General features: G+C 51.6%; 1 protein-coding gene across 6 annotated transcripts in view; it reads left to right on the forward strand.

The window, feature by feature from the left end:
* Positions 1-17,819, forward strand: part of LOC138262254 (uncharacterized) — a 265,547-nt gene that overhangs the window by 122,060 nt on the left and 125,668 nt on the right. For all 6 annotated transcript variants that reach the window (XM_069212117.1, XM_069212120.1, XM_069212122.1 and 3 more), the window contains exons 9-10: positions 3,962-4,048; positions 12,003-12,083. In XM_069212117.1, the coding sequence (XP_069068218.1) occupies positions 3,962-4,048; positions 12,003-12,083 (168 nt within the window). The remainder of the gene's footprint in view (positions 1-3,961; positions 4,049-12,002; positions 12,084-17,819) is intronic.

A 17,819-nucleotide genomic window follows, 5' to 3' on the forward strand; every position in this document is an offset into this window, starting at 1 on the left:
GGTTATTGTTTCTGTGTGTGCAATTGCGTGCGATTTATGGGTGCCCATGTCCCCCAGTGCTGGCATTCCCTTGGGGGAGGTGTTGTGAGGGTGGTTTGTTGGGGGGGGGGGGTGGGTATGTGCAGTGGTCATGCTTAGGTGATGGGTGTCCATAGTTTGTGTTGGCATGCAGGGTTGGGTGGGTTGTGCTGGTGAGACATTCTCAGGGAGGATGTGTGATGGGGGGTTGGGGGCGAGGGTGGGGGTGTGGGTTGGCATGCTGGTGGGGTGGGGGGGATGAAGTAGTTGAGATTAGACTTACCAGAGTCCATTCCTCCGGCTACTCCAGCGAGGCCCTCAGGATGCAGGATGTTCAAGACCTCTTGCTCCCATGATGTGAATTCGGGAGGGGTGGGTGGGGGTCCGCCGCCAGTCTTCTGCACCGCGATGTTGTGCCTTGAGACCATTGAGCGCACCTTCCCCCGTAGGTCGTTCCAGCGTTTGCGGATGTCGTCCCGATTTCTGGGATGCTGTCCCACCGCGTTGACCCTGTCCACGACCCGCTGCCATAGCTCCGCCTTCCTGGCTATAGTTGTGTGCTGCACCTGTGAGCCGAAGAGCTGGGGTTCAACTCTTATAATTTCCTCCACCATGACCCGGAGTTCTTGGTCCGAAAACCGTGGGTGCCTTTGGGGTGCCATGGGGTGGTGTGTATGAGGTGTGGGGTGGTGTATGTGGTGATGAGTGTGTTGGTGTGTGGTGCTTTGTGCTTCTATGTGGTGTGTGTGATGGTGTAGTGTGCCTCTGTGTGTATAGCTCTATATTGTATGATGTGTCTCTCTCTCCTTCGTCTCTGATCTTTGGTTGTAGGGGTTTGTGGGTGATGTGGGTGTGTGTTTTATATCGTATTGATTGTGTGGGAGTGGTGTTTGTATGTGTATCAGGTGTGTGTATTTCAAATTGTCCAATGTGGCTGTGTTTTGGTGCTGGGTGTGTATTTTGACCGCGGCGGTGTGTACCGCCAATGGAATACCGCGTTTGAATGACTGCCGCGTGGATTCGTGGGTCGTAATGGCATGGGCGTATTTCTGTTGGCGTGGCGGTGGAGGTTTGGTCATCTCCAGTTTACCACTGGCCGCTGATGTGGCGGACTGCAGTGGAGGTCGGATTTTTGGAGGTTTGCCAGTTGTGGGTCAGAATGACCGTGGCGGCTTACCGCGGCCGCGGCGGTGTTATGGCGGTCTTCTGACCGGCGGTAAGCGCCTTTTACCGCCGAGGTCAGAATGACCCCCTAATTATTTTGATACCTGGAAGTACCAACGTTAGCAGTCCCATTCAGAAGTTAGCAGGACTAAGATGTCAGCCTGTAACTCTGCATTCACTAATGGGGCTACCAGCCTTTCTACAGCAAAGATGACAATGGTGGATTTCACCGTTAGGTCCTTAAAATACAAAACTACAGGTCCAACTTTTTAATATAATACCCCGGCCTTTAGGACTCAGTAGGCTGCTGTAGGAAGACGTATAGATATTGAAAAGGAAGGTTTGGGCTTTGCCATGGCTTGAAATGGCAAAGTCAAGTTATCAGTGTAAAACTGCTCTGCCAGCCAGCAGTGGCAGCTGTGAGTCATGCCTTGTCACCCTCGCGGTGGCACAACTAGTGCTACAGCCCAGGATGGACACTTTAACTTACAGGCCCTGGGTGCCCCGGTACTGTTTGCTAGGGACTTACAATAAGTCAGGTTACACCAATTAGGGACAAGCCAATAAACATGTACGTTTTTAAGGGTCAGAGCACTGCCACTGAGTCCTGTTTCGCAGGGCTCAGGGGATTTGCAGAGCCATCACACCAGTGCCTAGGAGTCAAAATGAGGGCGGAAATTAGGGGTGAACCCGCACAAAGCCTGTTTCCTCACTTACATGTATAAATATTCAGTAATAATGTTGGAAGTTTTAATTAGTTACTAAGAACAGTTATTAATTGATATGAAGACAATGCCCCTATGTTCATTTGAAGGGATATTAGTGTTACAATCAAAAACCTAAAAGAACATTAAAATTCATGAGCTGTGGTGAGCTGCCCAGCTGTACTCCCTTGATGCTCTGTTCGTAAACCTGAATGTTGGTGTATAATCAAAAAAAGGGACAGTGAGAATAATGGTCCAGTGTACGGCCTCCATAATGATAATTCAAAACATAAGTACACCATTCCACAAAGAATAATAGATTCCACTAGGCACTCCTATATCTAGAAGCAAATACCCTCACACATCCAATGGATGTCATGCTTCATCATAGGGATTGATCCTCGTCAGACTGGCACTCCAATGTCTGACGGGCCCACCGCAAGGGGGCAATCTGCCGGAGAGCTTTACTGATAGTCTGCACCCTGGTTTGAAGAATGAATGGATGAATTCAAACCCACATGTCAGGAAAGGGCAGGAGAGAGAAAAGAGAAAAAATTGGGCTAAGAACCCTCCAAATAACCTACAATTTACTGATCAGCAAAAGGTCTTGGTCAAGGTTAAAAGAATATTAGGGAGTGAAAAAGAGATGATGCTCAGCCACTCTGCCAACAGAACAAAGATGGGAGAAGAAAATTTTCTTCTACCATCATAACAGGTCAACATGTTTTGCGCCAACAGAGTCCATACGGATCAGGTGGCGCTTCATCAGGACCAAATAACGAAGAAACACTTCTCCTGAACTACTTAGAAGGACCTCAGTGTGTCTGAAAATGTGTATGCAAAGTAGTGAGTCACTAACTCAGAACCACTTTGTAAAGGAATGAATAAATACACACACTCACACACTCTGAATGGGTGATGAATAGGCTACCAGTGATACTCAAATTAAGGCCCGAGGGCCGCATGCGCCCGGTTTGACCTTTACATGCGGCCCCCTGGGCAACAGCAGCACCGGATGCACTCATCACTAACATTAAAAAGTTAAATAAACTGACATGCATTTAATTAAACGTTAATTTAAGTTAAAGAAATGAAGTAACTAGGGTGTTCTGCACAGCCTAAATATAGAAAGACCTTTATTTTTAAAGATATGGTGCAGCAAAAGTGTAAAAATATGACAAAGTCTTCTGAAAATTCAAAAAGTGTATATCATTAACATGCAGAACCATTTCACCTTAGTACATCAGATTATATTAGTGCATTGAGAAGTATTTTTTTTTAAGTGCTAGTACAGTACACATCCTGAAGTCATGTATTTCATGATCCTCATCTGTGATCATGAAAAAGGAGCCTAGGATCACACAATTTAGTTAAGAGGAGAAGCTGGGATGAATCCAGTTTTTGGTGTAGTTCAGACACTAGATGTATATGCTTGGATTCCCCCTCCACCCCCCCTTACTGCCAGTCCCCCAAACCCTGACCCCCACCCTGCTGGTATCAATGCAGCTCTTCGCCACATCACAGACCAAACTTTGTGGCTCCTGGGAAATGTTTACGAGTACCCGTGGGCTAGACTCAGCTAGCCTCATCCTTCTGAAATCACAATAGCACCCAGTGCTTTCTGAAGATTTACTGAGAAGGAACTGCTCAGACCTTTCCCATGGACAGCCTCACCAGTCATCAATGCACAACTAGCTCCTCAAAGTTCAGGAGTACCTTCATGGCACATTTATTCTGCCTTAACAGGACTTTTATCCGGGTGCCCTTCCTACTAAGCAGTCCGTTGAACCCCCAGCAACACATGCGTAGTATAACTATGTAATACTGATTCCTAGGTACATATACTCCACATGTGAGGTCCTCATCCCTTTCCTCCTGCTCTTTGTTAACATGACATCATGAGAGGTCGGATGCAGTAAAGCTTCCCTTGTACCACTTGTTGCTCTGTACAACACCCCTGTTAGAAGGGCCACTCAAAGCACACAAACATATACAAAGATGCATGAGTCTGCACTCCATGCAGAAGGCATGTCTGATCACCCTGTAATTCTGGGTCTGGTTTGCTTCTGTTGCAGCTACACAGTACAGGCCAAGAGTGCCAGCCTCCCGCGTGTGCCCACTGCAACGGGGTACAAGATGTCCACGGAGGACTACAAGAAGCTGTGAGTAGCAAGTGTGCCTTTCCACCCGGACTCCTGCGGGTAGCATTATGAACTGAGCCCTAAATGCACCCTTCCTCCCAGAGCCCCAGAGTCCCCTTCCTGTCTGAGCCCTGACTGTACCCTTCCTCTCTGAGCCCTGAATGCACCCTTCGATACTGATCTCTGAGTATACCCTGACTGTTCCTTTCTCTCTGATCCCTGAATGCACCCTTCATTACTGGTCTCTGGGTATACCCAGAGTGTACTCTTCTCTCTGAGCCCCGAATGCACCCTTCTTCCTGATCTCTGAGTATGCCCTGACTGTACCCTTCTCTCTGATCCCTGAATGCACCCTTCTTCCTGATCTCTGAGTATGCCCTGACTGTACCCTTCTCTCTGAGCCCTGAATGCACCCTTCTTCCTGATCTCTGAGTATGCCCTGACTATACCCTTCTCTCTGAGCCCCAAATGCACCCTTCTTCCTGATCTCTGAGTATGCCCTGACTGTACCCTTCTCTCTGAGCCTTGAATGCACCCTTCTTCCTGATCTCTGAGTATGCCCTGACTGTACCCTTCTGTCTGAGCCCTGAATGTACTCTTCCTTACTGATCTCTGAGTATGCCCTGACTGTACCCTTCTGTCTGAGCCCTGAATGTACTCTTCCTTACTGATCTCTGAGTATGCCCTGACTGTACCCTTCTCTCTGAGCCATGAATGCATCCTTCTTCCTGATCTCTGAGTATGCCCTGACTGTACCCTTCTCTCTGATCCCTGAATGTACCCTTTATTACTGATCTCTGGGTATACCCTGAGTGTACCCTTCTCTCTGAGCCCTGAATGTACCCTTCATTACCGATCTCTATGCATACCCGGAGTGTAACCTTCTATTCTGAGCCCTGAGTGTACCCTTCCTGTCTGAGCCCTGAGTTAACCTTTCCTCTCTGAGCCCTGAATGCACTCCTCCTTACTGATCTCTGAGTATACCCTGAATGTACCCTTCTCTCTGTTCCCTGAATGTACCCTTCATTACCGATCTCTATGTATACCCTGAGTGTAACCTTCTATTCTGAGCCCTGAGTGTACCCTTCCTTACTGATCTCTGAGTATACCCTAACTGTACCCTTCTCTCTGAGCCCTGAATGTACCTTCCATTACTGATCTCTACATATACCAAGAGTGTAACCTTCTATTCTGAGCCCTGAGTGTACCCTTCCTTACTGATCCCTATGTATGCCCTGAGTATACCCTTCCATTCTGAGCCCTGAGTGTACCTTTCCTTACTGAGCTCTATGTATACCCTGAGTATACCCTTTCTTTCTCAGCCCTGAGTGTACCCTTCCTTTCTGAGCCCTGAATGCACCCTTCCTTACTAGTCTCTACATATACCCTGAGTGTACCCTTTCTCTGTGAGCCCTGAGAGTACCCTTTCTCCCAGAGCCCAAGTGTAACCTTCCTGTCTGAACCCTGAATCTACCCTTCCTTACTGATCTCTGGGTATACTCTGAGTGTACCCTTCCAGTCTGAGCCCTGAATGTACCTTTCCTTACTGAGCTCTACGTATAACCTGAGTATAGCCTTTCTTTCTGAGCCCTGAGTGTACCCTTCTTTTCTGAGCCCTGAAAGCACCCTTCCTTACTAGTCTCTACATATACCCTGAGTATACCCTTTCTCCCGGAGCCCCGAGTGTAACCTTCCTGTCTGAACCCTGAATGCATCCCTCCTTACTGATCACTATGTATACCCTTCCCCGGAGCCATGATTGTATCCATCCTTAATGAATCCTTAGTGTACCCATCCCCCCTCACCCCTCTGTGTACTCTTACTCCCTGAGCGTACTCCTGTGCCTCGCCCCTCTGTGTACTCTTCCTCCCTCTGCCCTGAGCATACTCCTGTGCCTCACCCCTCCGTGTACCCTTCCTCCCTGAGCCCTGAGCGTACTCCTGTGCCTCACCCCTCTGTGTACCCTTCCTCCCTCAGCCCTGAGCGTACTCCTGTGCCTCACCCCTCCGTGTACCCTTCCTCCCTCAGCCCTGAGCGTACTCCTGTGCCTCACCCCTCCGTGTACCCTTCCTCCCTCAGCCCTGAGCGTACTCCTGCGCCTCACCCCTCCGTGTACCCTTCCTCCCTCAGCCCTGACCGTACTCCTGCGCCTCACCCCTCCGTGTACCCTTCCTCCCTCAGCCCTGAGCGTACTCCTGTGCCTCACCCCTCCGTGCACCCTTCCTCCCTCAGCCCTGAGCGTACTCCTGCACCTCACCCCTCCGTGTACCCTTCCTCCCTCAGCCCTGACCGTACTCCTGCGCCTCACCCCTCCGTGTACTCTTCCTCCCTCAGCCCTGAGCGTACTACTGTGCCTCACCCCTCTGTGTACCCTTCCTCCCTCACCCCTCTGTGTACTCTTCCTCCCTCACCCCTCTGTGTACCCTTCCTCCCTCAGCCCTGAGCGTACTCCTGTGCCTCAGCCCTCTGTGTACTCTTCCTCCCTGAGCCCTGAGCGTACTCCTGCGCCTCACCCCTCCGTGTACCCTTCCTCCCTGAGCCCTGAGCGTACTCCTGCACCTCACCCCTCTGTGTACTCTTCCTCCCTCACCCCTCTGTGTACTCTTCCTCCCTCACCCCTCTGTGTACCCTTCCTCCCTCAGCCCTGAGCGTACTCCTGTGCCTCACCCCTCTGTGTACTCTTCCTCCCTGAGCCCTGAGCGTACTCCTGCGCCTCACCCCTCCGTGTACCCTTCCTCCCTCAGCCCTGAGCGTACTCCTGTGCCTCACCCCTCTGTGTACCCTTCCTCCCTCAGCCCTGAGCGTACTCCTGTGCCTCACCCCTCCGTGTACCCTTCCTCCCTGAGCCCTGAGCGTACTCTTGCGCCTCACCCCTCTGTGTACCCTTCCTACCTCTGCCCTGAGCGTACTCCTGCGCCTCACCCCTCCATGTACCCTTCCTCCCTCAGTCCTGAGCGTACTCCTGTGCCTCACCCCTCCGTGTACCCTTCCTCCCTGAGCCCTGAGCTTACTCGTGTGCTTCACCCCTCTGTGTACCCTTCCTCCCTCAGCCCTGAGCGTACTCCTGCGCCTCACCCTCTGTGTACCCTTCCTCCCTCTGCTCTGAGCGTACTCCTGCGCCTCACCCCTCTGTGTACCCTTCCTACCTCTGCCCTGAGCGTACTCCTGCGCCTCACCCCTCTGTGTGCCCTTCCTCCCTCAGCCCTGAGCGTACTCCTGCGCCTCACCCCTCCGTGTACCCTTCCTCCCTCAGTCCTGAGCGTACTCCTGTGCCTCACCCCTCCGTGTACCCTTCCTCCCTCAGCCCTGAGCGTACTCCTGCGCCTCACCCCTCTGTGTACTCTTCCTCCCTCAGCCCTGAGCGTACTCCTGCGCCTCACCCCTCTGTGTACCCTTCCTACCTCTGCCCTGAGCGTACTCCTGCGCCTCACCCCTCTGTGTACTCTTCCTCCCTCAGCCCTGAGCGTACTCCTGCGCCTCACCCCTCTGTGTACCCTTCCTACCTCTGCCCTGAGCGTACTCCTGCGCCTCACCCCTCTGTGTACCCTTCCTCCCTCAGCCCTGAGCGTACTTCTGCGCCTCACCCCTCTGTGTACCCTTCCTACCTCTGCCCTGAGCGTACTCCTGCGCCTCACCCCTCCGTGTACCCTTCCTCCCTCAGTCCTGAGCGTACTCGTGTGCCTCACCCCTCTGTGTACCCTTCCTCCCTGAGCCCTGAGCGTACTCCTGCGCCTCACCCCTCCGTGTACCCTTCCTCCCTCAGTCCTGAGCGTACTCCTGCACCTCACCCCTCCATGTACCCTTCCTCCCTCAGTCCTTAGCGTACTCCTGTGCCTCACCCCTCCGTGTACCCTTCCTCCCTGAGCCCTGAGTTTACTCGTGTGCCTCACCCCTCTGTGTACCCTTCCTCCCTGAGCCCTGAGCGTACTCCTGCGCCTCACCCCTCCGTGTACCCTTCCTACCTCTGCCCTGAGCGTACTCCTGCGCCTCACCCCTCCGTGTACCCTTCCTCCCTCAGCCCTGAGCGTACTCCTGCGCCTCACCCCTCTGTGTACCCTTCCTCCCTCAGCTCTGAGCGTACTCCTGCGCCTCACCCCTCTGTGTACCCTTCCTACCTCTGCCCTGAGCGTACTCCTGCGCCTCACCCCTCTGTGTGCCCTTCCTCCCTCAGCCCTGAGCATACTCCTGTGCCTCACCCCTCTGTGTACTCTTCCTCCCTCAGCCGTGAGCGTACTCCTGCGCCTCACCCCTCCGTGTACCCTTCCTCCCTCTGATCTGAGCGTACTCCTGCGCCTCACCCCTCTGTGTACCCTTCCTCCCTCAGTCCTGAGCGTACTCCTGTGCCTCACCCCTCTGTGTACCCTTCCTCCCTGAGCCCTGAGCGTACTCCTGTGCCTCACCCCTCTGTGTACTCTTACTCCCTCACCCCTCTGTGTACTCTTCCTCCCTCTGCCCTGAGCGTACTCCTGCGCCTCACCCCTCTGTGTACCCTTCCTCCCTCAGTCCTGAGCGTACTCCTGTGCCTCACCCCTCCGTGTACCCTTCCTCCCTCAGCCCTGAGCGTACTCCTGTGCCTCACCCCTCCGTGTACCCTTCCTCCCTCAGCCCTGAGCGTACTCCTGTGCCTCACCCCTCCGTGTACCCTTCCTCCCTCAGTCCTGAGCGTACTCCTGTGCCTCACCCCTCCGTGTACCCTTCCTCCCTGATCCCTGAGCGTACTCCTGTGCCTCACCCCTCCGTGTACCCTTCCTCCCTGAGTCCTGAGCGTACTCCTGTGCCTCACCCCTCCGTGTACCCTTCCTCCCTCAGCCCTGAGCGTACTCCTGTGCCTCACCCCTCCGTGTACCCTTCCTCCCTCAGTCCTGAGCGTACTCCTGTGCCTCACCCCTCCGTGTACCCTTCCTCCCTCAGCCCTGAGCGTACTCCTGTGACACACCCCTCCGTGTACCCTTCCTCCCTCAGCCCTGAGCGTACTCCTGTGCCTCACCCCTCCGTGTACCCTTCCTCCCTGAGCCCTGAGCGTACTCCTGTGCCTCATCCCTCCGTGTACCCTTCCTCCCTCAGCCCTGAGCGTACTCCTGTGCCTCACCCCTCTGTGTACCCTTCCTCCCTCAGTCCTGAGCGTACTCCTGCGCCTCACCCCTATGTGTACCCTTCGTCCCTCACCCCTCTGTTTACCCTTCGTCCCTCACCCCTCTGTCTACCCTTCCTCCCGAAGCAGTCCCTTAACCCACGAGACTTAAGTGTCTTCTCCTCCCTGATGTGAGTGCAGCGTCCTCCTGCATCAATGAGTTCACTCTTTACTCCCTCTTATGCTCTCTCTTCTGTCTTACTCTCGCTGCTACGCTTTCTCTCTTTTCGTTTCATCTCTCTCAGTTCATTGTTCGCCGTCTCGCTGTCTCCCTCCTCAGTTTTTCTCTTCTCTAGTTTTCTTTTGCTCTCTTCCTTTCTTTCACTTGTACCTCGTGTCACCTCTCTGACATACTGTAGGAAGCTGCTTTTTATGTGACACATAAATAACTAGGTATACCGTGTAAAGAGTCCAGGGGTTCCCTCACGAGTGGACAGGACCAATCACCAGGAGTTAAGGTGAGTGGTGGTCAAGGTCCAAGGTAGCATCATCAGTACATCACCAGCGACACAAGGGTTTGCCGGGTGCAAAACAGAGTTGGGTGCCCAATGTGTTTCAATGGAGATCAGTCCCTGCGGAAAAAAGCTGCAGGCTCTGACTAGGAAGCCAGTCGGGCTGAACCAACAGTGGGGCTCAGGCCTCACGATGCTTGGGTACAGGCGGCACCTTTGGTCCTCTTCTCCGCGGCCCAGGCACAATGGGTGCAGAGGTGTCTTCAGGTGTCAAGTTTTTCTTACGAAAGCAGTTGTGTTAGAGAGGGCCTTTGTGCAGAGGCTGCAGGCTTCCATGGATAGTCCAGGAGGGGTGAAACCCCTATGGACTCAACCTCTGGAGGGCTGGGGGACTTTGTTGACACCGTTGGCCCACTTGAGCTTGGGCTGAAGGTGGCAGGTGCAGTGGTGCCTTCAGGTTTCAGGTTTTAGTGGTTCCAGGGGCCTCAGAGACCCTTCTTTGTAGTTTGTAGGAGAACAGGTCTGCTGTTCACAGAGGGTCGTGGGTCTTTATTGAAGGCAGGCAGTCCGCCTGGGTTTCTGAAGTCAACAGGTACAGGACAAGTCGACTTTGGTGCAGTTTTCAATGAGTATACAGACAGGCCGGCGGGATTGGTACCAGGTCAGCTGCTTCTTCTCTCCTCCCTGCTTTTTCAGCTCTTCAGTGTCCTCGGTCTCTTAGGTCATCAGGATCTGCTTCTCTGGTGCCAGAAGCTCCCCTAAATACTGAATTTAGGGGCATTAGGGGAGTGTACAGTAGTAATGGACTACTGACCCTTGGGGTCACTAAGCCCTCTATATGCTCACTTCCTTTGGGAAGTGGGAATAACCCTGTTCCAGAATTCCTAGCATGCCATCACAAAAATGGCTACCTCTGAAAAATCATGCTCACCTCGGATTAGCCCACCTTGGGGGTGACACTAGCCTGAGGGTGGCATGCCTACCTGACTAGCTAATTTTCCAGCCTCTGCAGGTGCCAAAGGGGCTCTGGACAAGGGGGTCAGCTTCCTCTCCTGTGAGGTGGAGTCAGATCTGCATTCAAAGACGGCAGCCCATTGAGGCTTGCCACCTTAGGCAGGCTGATCAGCTGGCCATCCTGTGGGAGGGGCTGCTACACCCTCTTCCTGGACAAGCCAGAGGGCAGAGGGCTGTCAACCTAGGAGGTCAGAACAGTATCTTGGGTGGAAGGCTGGCGGAAACCTGTCAGCAAGCACACTGGAGGCTGGTAGGTTTTCAGGGTACACCTTTAAGGTGCCCTCTGAGTGCATGTATTGATAAATCCATCACTGGAATCATTGTTGGTTTATCAATTTGAGATGTTTGACCCCAAATATCCCTGTTTTCAGTGAAGCCATCGTGTAGCTGGGAAACTTGTTTTCACCAATGTCCAGTACATGGTTTAAAATTAATTCTCTGGTCACTTGCACTGGCAGTAATGGAACCGACCCGCACAGGGGCATATCTGCTCATGCAGGTATGGCCTCACGTGTAATATTAAGCACCTGCCTTAGGGCTGTCAGGCCTGCTCTAGGGGTGTCTTATAAATATTACATGCAGTGGTAGGGGGCATCACACAGGGATGTGTGACATGTTGTGTTTTCACTTTTGTCTTCACCAAGACACGCAGCCTGCAAGGGCAGCTTATCATGTGCTTGGTGAGGGGGTCCCTTAAGGTGGCACAATTCATGCTGCAGCCATAATGGACTCTCCTTAGTACATCAGGCCCTAGGTACCAGGGGTGCCTTTTACTAGGGACTTACAGAGGGTGCTAAAGGATTTGCCAGTTGGGGAAACAACTGTACAGTTTTGGCAAAGAACTCTGGCACTGGGACCTGGTTACCAGGAACCCAGTGCACTTTCAGTCAAAATCATATCATGCACCAGTCAAAAGGTGGGGGGTAACCATGCCAAAAAGAGGCACTTTCCTACACATACGCCCTTTCTATCATCTCTCACTCTCTTTTTTCTTCTCTCTGTCTGTTTCTCGCTCTCCTCCCCTTTCTCCTCTCTATCTATCTATCTATCTATCTATCTATCTATCTATCTATCTATCTATCTATCTATCTATCTATGTCTTCCACTCACTCCATATCTCTCTCTGCAGCCCTCTCACCTCCCCCTCACATATTCGGTTTCTCAAGTATAACTATTCCTCTTTCTGTGCCTTTCTCTCACTCTATTTCATTCTCTCATTCTGTCATTTCCCTCGCCGTGCTTCAATGTATATCTCTCTTTCCCTCACCTCTTCTTTATTTCCCTTCTCTCTCATGCTATTTATATGTCTATCTCTCTTTCACTTTCTTTTCTCTCACTGACCATCTCTCTGACTCTCTCCCACTGTCTGTGGTTTTAGGGCCCCTTTCAACACAAGAAACAGGGCCGAGAGCTTAGATGACAGCGACTCGCCGTTTTCCCCAGAGGAGCATTCAAAGAGGTAAAGCTGCAGGATGCAGGGGGTAAGGGGTACCCTGCTTGGATGTAGCATGGCCCAGGTGAGCTGGGCTGTGCAGGAGGGAGTGTGGCTGGGTTCAGGGTGTGTGGGTGGCTGTGTGGGTGTGTGCACACCTCTGGTATCTTCTATCCCATGTTGTAAGCATCTCCCTCTGTGAACTTTGCTCATTCCTTAGGCTGATTTGTAGGCAGAGGCCGCTTTGCTCTGCCTCCTCTGCCCCATTTTAGATTACTGGAATGATTCTCCACGGGTGGAGGCGGGGTTGCCACATGGCCAGTGGTTTTTTAACAACATCACCAATATTTTAATGTCCCGGACATAAATTAGGAAACTTACTTAAAGCTGCAAATTTTTCCCATTAGCACATACTTTCAACTGTAAATATAAGACAAAATCACTGAACAAAACAGATGTACATGCTGAAAATGACTATAAAGTGTTCTCTGTACAGTTCTAATTAAGCATCATGCCCCGGCCTTTGCAGAATATTAAAATGTGGAACAAAAGCCAGCATTTTTCTCTGCAAAACACTGGGAACTCTAGAAGGACATGAGATGAAGGGAGTTCAATGGGTCATACTGATAATATATGGAGTGGAGATGTGATGGAGGGGTGGTGTGGGTTGCATTGATACTGTACTGGGTGGATATGAGATGGAGGGGCAAGTTGCATTGATTCTGTATATGGTGGAGATGAGATAAAATTGGTGGGGTGGGTTGCATTGATATTGTATATGGTGGAGATGAGGTTATATGAGTGGGGAGGGGCGGGTTGCATTGGTACTGTATATGGTGGAGATGAGATAAAATGGGTGGGGTGGGTTGCATTGATACAGTATGGGGTGGCGATGAGATGGAGGGCGTGGGATGGGTTGCATTGATACTGCACCAGGTGGAGATGAGATGGAGGGGCAGGTTGAATTGATACTGTATATGGTGGAGATGATATAAAATGGGTGGGGTGGGGTGCATTGATACTGTATGGAGTGGTGATAAGATGTTAGGTTGGAAAGGGTTGAATTGATGCTGTACGAGGTGGAGTTCAGATGGTGGGTGGATTGCAATGCTACTGTAGGGGGTGAAGATGAGATGGAGGGGTGGATTGCATTGATACTGTATGGGGTGATGAGATGGAGGTGGTGGAGGGTGCATTGATACTGTATGGGGTGGTGAGATGGAGGTGGTGGGAGGTGCATTGATACTGTATTTCGGTGATGAGATGAGATAGAAGGGTGGGATGGGTTGCATTGATACTATACCAGGTGGAGATGAGATGGAGGAGTGGGGTGGGTTGCATTGATACTGTACTGTGTGGATATGAGATGGAGGGGCAAGTTGCATTGATTCTGTATATGGTGGAGATGAGATAAAATTGGTGGGGTGGGTTGCATTGATATTGTATATGGTGGAGATGAGGTTATATGAGTGGGGAGGGGCGGGTTGCATTGGTACTGTATATGGTGGAGATGAGATAAAATGGGTGGGGTGGGTTAGATTGATACAGTATGGGGTGGCGATGAGATAGAGGGCATGGGGTGGGTTATATTGATACTGTACCAGGTGGATATGAGATAAAATGGTTGGGGTAGGGTGGGTTGTGTTGCATTGATACTGTATGGAGTGGTGATGAGATGGAAGGCTGGAGTGAGTTGCATTGATACTGTACGAGGTGGAGTTCAGATGGAGGGGGAGGGGTGTATTGCATTGCTACTGTATGGGATGGAGATGAGATGGAGGGATGGGGTGGATTGTATTGATACTGTACAGGATGGAGATGAGATGGAGGAGTGGGGTGGGTTGCATTGATGATGTACCTGTGGAGATGAGATGGAGGGGGTGGGGCGGGTTGCATTGCTACTGGACAGGGTGGTGATGAGATGGAGGGGTGGGTGGCATTGATATTGAGTGGGGTGGTGATGAGATGGAGGGGTGGGTTGCATTGATACTGTATGGGGTGATGAGATGGAGGTGATGGAGGGTGCATTTAGACTGTATGGGGTGGTGAAATGGAGGTGGTAGGGGTGCATTGATACTGTTAGGGGAGATGAGATGGGATAGAGAGGTGGGGTGGGTTACATTGATAGTGTACGGGGTGGAGAAGAGATGGCGTGGGTGGGGGTTGCATTGTTACTCTGTGGGGTGGTGATAAGACGGAGGGGTGGGTTGCATTCATACTGTAAGGGGTTTAGATGAGATGGGGGTGTGGGTAGGTTGCATTGATACTGTACAGGGTAGAGATGAGATGGAGGCGTGGGTTGCACTAATACTGTACCGGGTGAAGATGTGATGGAGGGGGGGGTTGTATTAGTACTGTACCGGGACAAGATGAGATGGAGAAGTGGTGTGGGCTGCATTGATACTGTATGCGGTGGAGATGCGATGGAGGGGTGGGTTGCATTAATATTGTACTGGGTGAAGATGAGATGGAGGGGTGGACCGCATTGATATTATACCGGGACGAGATGAGATGGAGGAGTGGGGTGGGTTGCAATGATACTGTACCAGGTGTAGATGAGATGGAGGAGTGAGGGGGGTTGCTTTGATACTGTATGGGGTGGAAGGGTTGGGGTGGGTTGCACTGATATTGTACAGGGTGGAGATGAGATAAAGGGGTTGGGGTGGGTTGCATTGATACTCTACGGGGTGGAGATGAGATGGAGGGTGTTGAATGGAGATGAGATAGAGGGGTGGGGGAGCATTGCATTGCTACTGTATGGGGTGGTAATGAGATGGAGGGCATGGGGTGGGTTGCATTGATACTGTAGGGGATGGAGATGTGATGGAGGGGTGAGGTGGGCTGCATGGATACTGTAGGGGGTGGAGATAAGATGGAGGGCGTGGGGTGGGTTGCATTGATACTGTACGTGGTGGTGATGAGATGGAGGGTTGGGTTGTATTGATACTGTAGGGGTGGAGATGAGATGAAGGGGTGGGATGCGTTGATTCTGCACAGGGTGGAGATGAGATGGAGGGGTAGTGGCAATTGCATTGATGCTGTACCGGTGGAGTTGAGATGGAGGGGTGGGTTGCATTAGCACTGTACAGGATGGAGATAAAATAGAGGAGTTGGGTGGGTTGCAGAGATACTGTACTGGGTGGAGATGAGATGGGGAGTGGGTGGGTTGCATTGATATTGTCCTGGGTGAAGATGAGATGGAGGAGTGGGGTGGGTTGCATTGATACTGTACGAGGTGGAGATTAGATCGAAGGGTGTAGCGGGTTGCATTGAAATTGTATGGGATGGAAATGAGATGGAGGGGTGGAGTGGGTTGCATTGATACTGTACATGTGGAGATTAAATGAAGGCGTGGGTTGTATTGCTACTGTACAGGATGGAGAGGAGATGGAGGGGTGGGTTGCATTGATACTGTATATGGTGGAGATGAGATAAAATTGGTGGGGTTGGGTGGGTTGCATTGATACTGTATGGGGTTGAGATGAGATGGAGGGCATGGGATGGGTTGCACTGATACTGTACCAGGTGGAGATGAGATGGAGGAGCAGGTTGAATTGATACTGTATATGGTGGAGATGAGATAAAATGGGGGGTTGCATTGATACTGTATGGAGTGGTGATGAGATGGAAGGATGAGATGGGTTGAATTGATGCTGTATGAGGTAGAGTTCAGATGGAGGGGGAGGGGTGGATTGCAATGCTACTGTACAGGGTGAAGATGAGATGGAGGGGTGGAGTGGGTTGTATTGATACTGTAGAGGATGGATATGGGATGGAGGAGTTGAGTAAGTTGCATTGATGATGTAGCTGTGGAGGTGAGATGGAGGGGTGGGGCAGGTTGCATTTATACTGTATGGGGTGGTGGTGAGATGGAGGTGTGGATTGCATTGATACTGTATGGGATGATGAGATGGAGGTGGTGGAGGGTGCATTGATACTGTATGGGGTGGTGAGCTGGAGGTGGTGGGAGGTGCATTGATACTGTATTTCGGTGATGAGATGAGATAGAAGGGTGGGGTGGGTTGCATTGATACTGTACCAGGTGGAGATGAGATGGAGGAGTGGGGTGGTTGCATTGATACTGTACTGTGTTGAAATGAGATGGAGGAGTGGGGTGGGTTGCATTGATACTGTACGGGGTGGAGATGAGATGGAGGAGTGGGATGGGTTGCTTTGTACTGTATGGGGTGGAAGTGAGATGGGTGGGGTGGGTTGCACTGATATTGTACAGGGTGGGATGAGATGGAGGGGGTGGAGTGGGTTACACTGATGGTGTATTGGTGGAGATGAGAGAGAGGGGTGGGGTGCATTGCATCAATACTGTATGGGGTAGTAATGAGATGGAGGGCGTGCAGTGGGTTGCATTGATACTAGAGGGGGTGGAGATGTGATTGAGGGGTGGCTTGGGTTGCAATGATACTGTAGGGAATGGAGATGTGATGGAGGGGTGGGTTGCAATGATACTGTAGTGGTGGAGATGAGATGGAGGGCGTAGGGTGGGCTGTATTGATACTGTAGGGGATGGAGATGTGATGGAGGGGTGGAGTGGGTTGCATTGATACTGTAGGGGGTGGAGATGAGATGGAGGGCGTAGGGTGTGTTGCATTGATACAGTACGGGGTGGTGATGGGATGGAGGTTCAGGTTGGGTTGGGTTTTATTGATAATGTAGGGATTGGGATGAGATGAAGGGGTGGGATGCATTGATTCTGTACAGGGTGTAGATGAGATGGAGGGGTGGTGCCAATTACATTGATGCTGTACTGGTGGAGTTGAGATGGAGGGGTGGGTTGCATTAGCACTAAACAGGTTGGAGATAAGATGGAGGAGGTAGGTGGGTTGCATTGATATTGTACTGGGTGTAGATGAGCTGGAGGATTGGTTGGGTTGCATTGATACTGTACTGGGTGGAGATGAGATGGAGGAGTGGGGTGGGTTGCATTGATACTGTACGAGGTGGCGATCAGATCAAAGGGTGTGGCGGGTTGCATTGAAATTGTATGGGGTGGAAATGAGATGGAGGGGTGGAGTGGGTTGCAATGATACTGTACATGTGGAGATTAAATGAAGGCGTGGGTTGTATTGATACTGTACAGGATGGAGAGGAGATGGAGAGGTGGGTTGCATTGATACTGTATATGGTGGAGATGAGGTAAAATGGGTGGTGAGGGGCAGGTTGCATTGACACTGTATAGGGTGGAGATTAGATAAAATAGGTGGGGTTGGGTGGGTTTCATTGATACTGTATGGGGTGGAGATGAGATGGAGGGCATGGGGTGGGTTGCATTGATACTGTACCAGGTGAAGATGAGATGGAAGGGCAGGTTGAATTGATACTGTATATCGTGAGATGAGATAAAATGGGTGGGGTGGGTTGCATTCATACTGTATGGAGTGGTGATGAGATGGAAGGCTGGAATGGTTTGAATTGATGCTGTACGAGGTGGAGTTCAGATGGAGGGGGAGGGGTGGATTGCAATGCTATTGTACGGGGTGAAGATGAGATGGAGGGGTGGGGTGGGTTGTATTGATACTGTACAGGATGGCTATGGGATGGAGGAGTGGGGTGGGTTGCATTGATGATGTATCTGTGGAGGTGAGATGGAGGGGTGGGGCCGGTTGCATTTCTACTGTCAGGGTTGTGATGAGATGGAGGGGTGGATGGCATTGATACTGTATGGGGTGATGAGATGGAGGTGGTGGAGGGTGCATTGATACTAGAAGGAGTGGTGAGATGGATGTGGTGGGGGGTGCATTGATACTG

Source organism: Pleurodeles waltl, chromosome 10 (assembly GCF_031143425.1).
Source record: "Pleurodeles waltl isolate 20211129_DDA chromosome 10, aPleWal1.hap1.20221129, whole genome shotgun sequence".
Classification (NCBI taxonomy): domain Eukaryota; kingdom Metazoa; phylum Chordata; class Amphibia; order Caudata; family Salamandridae; genus Pleurodeles; species Pleurodeles waltl.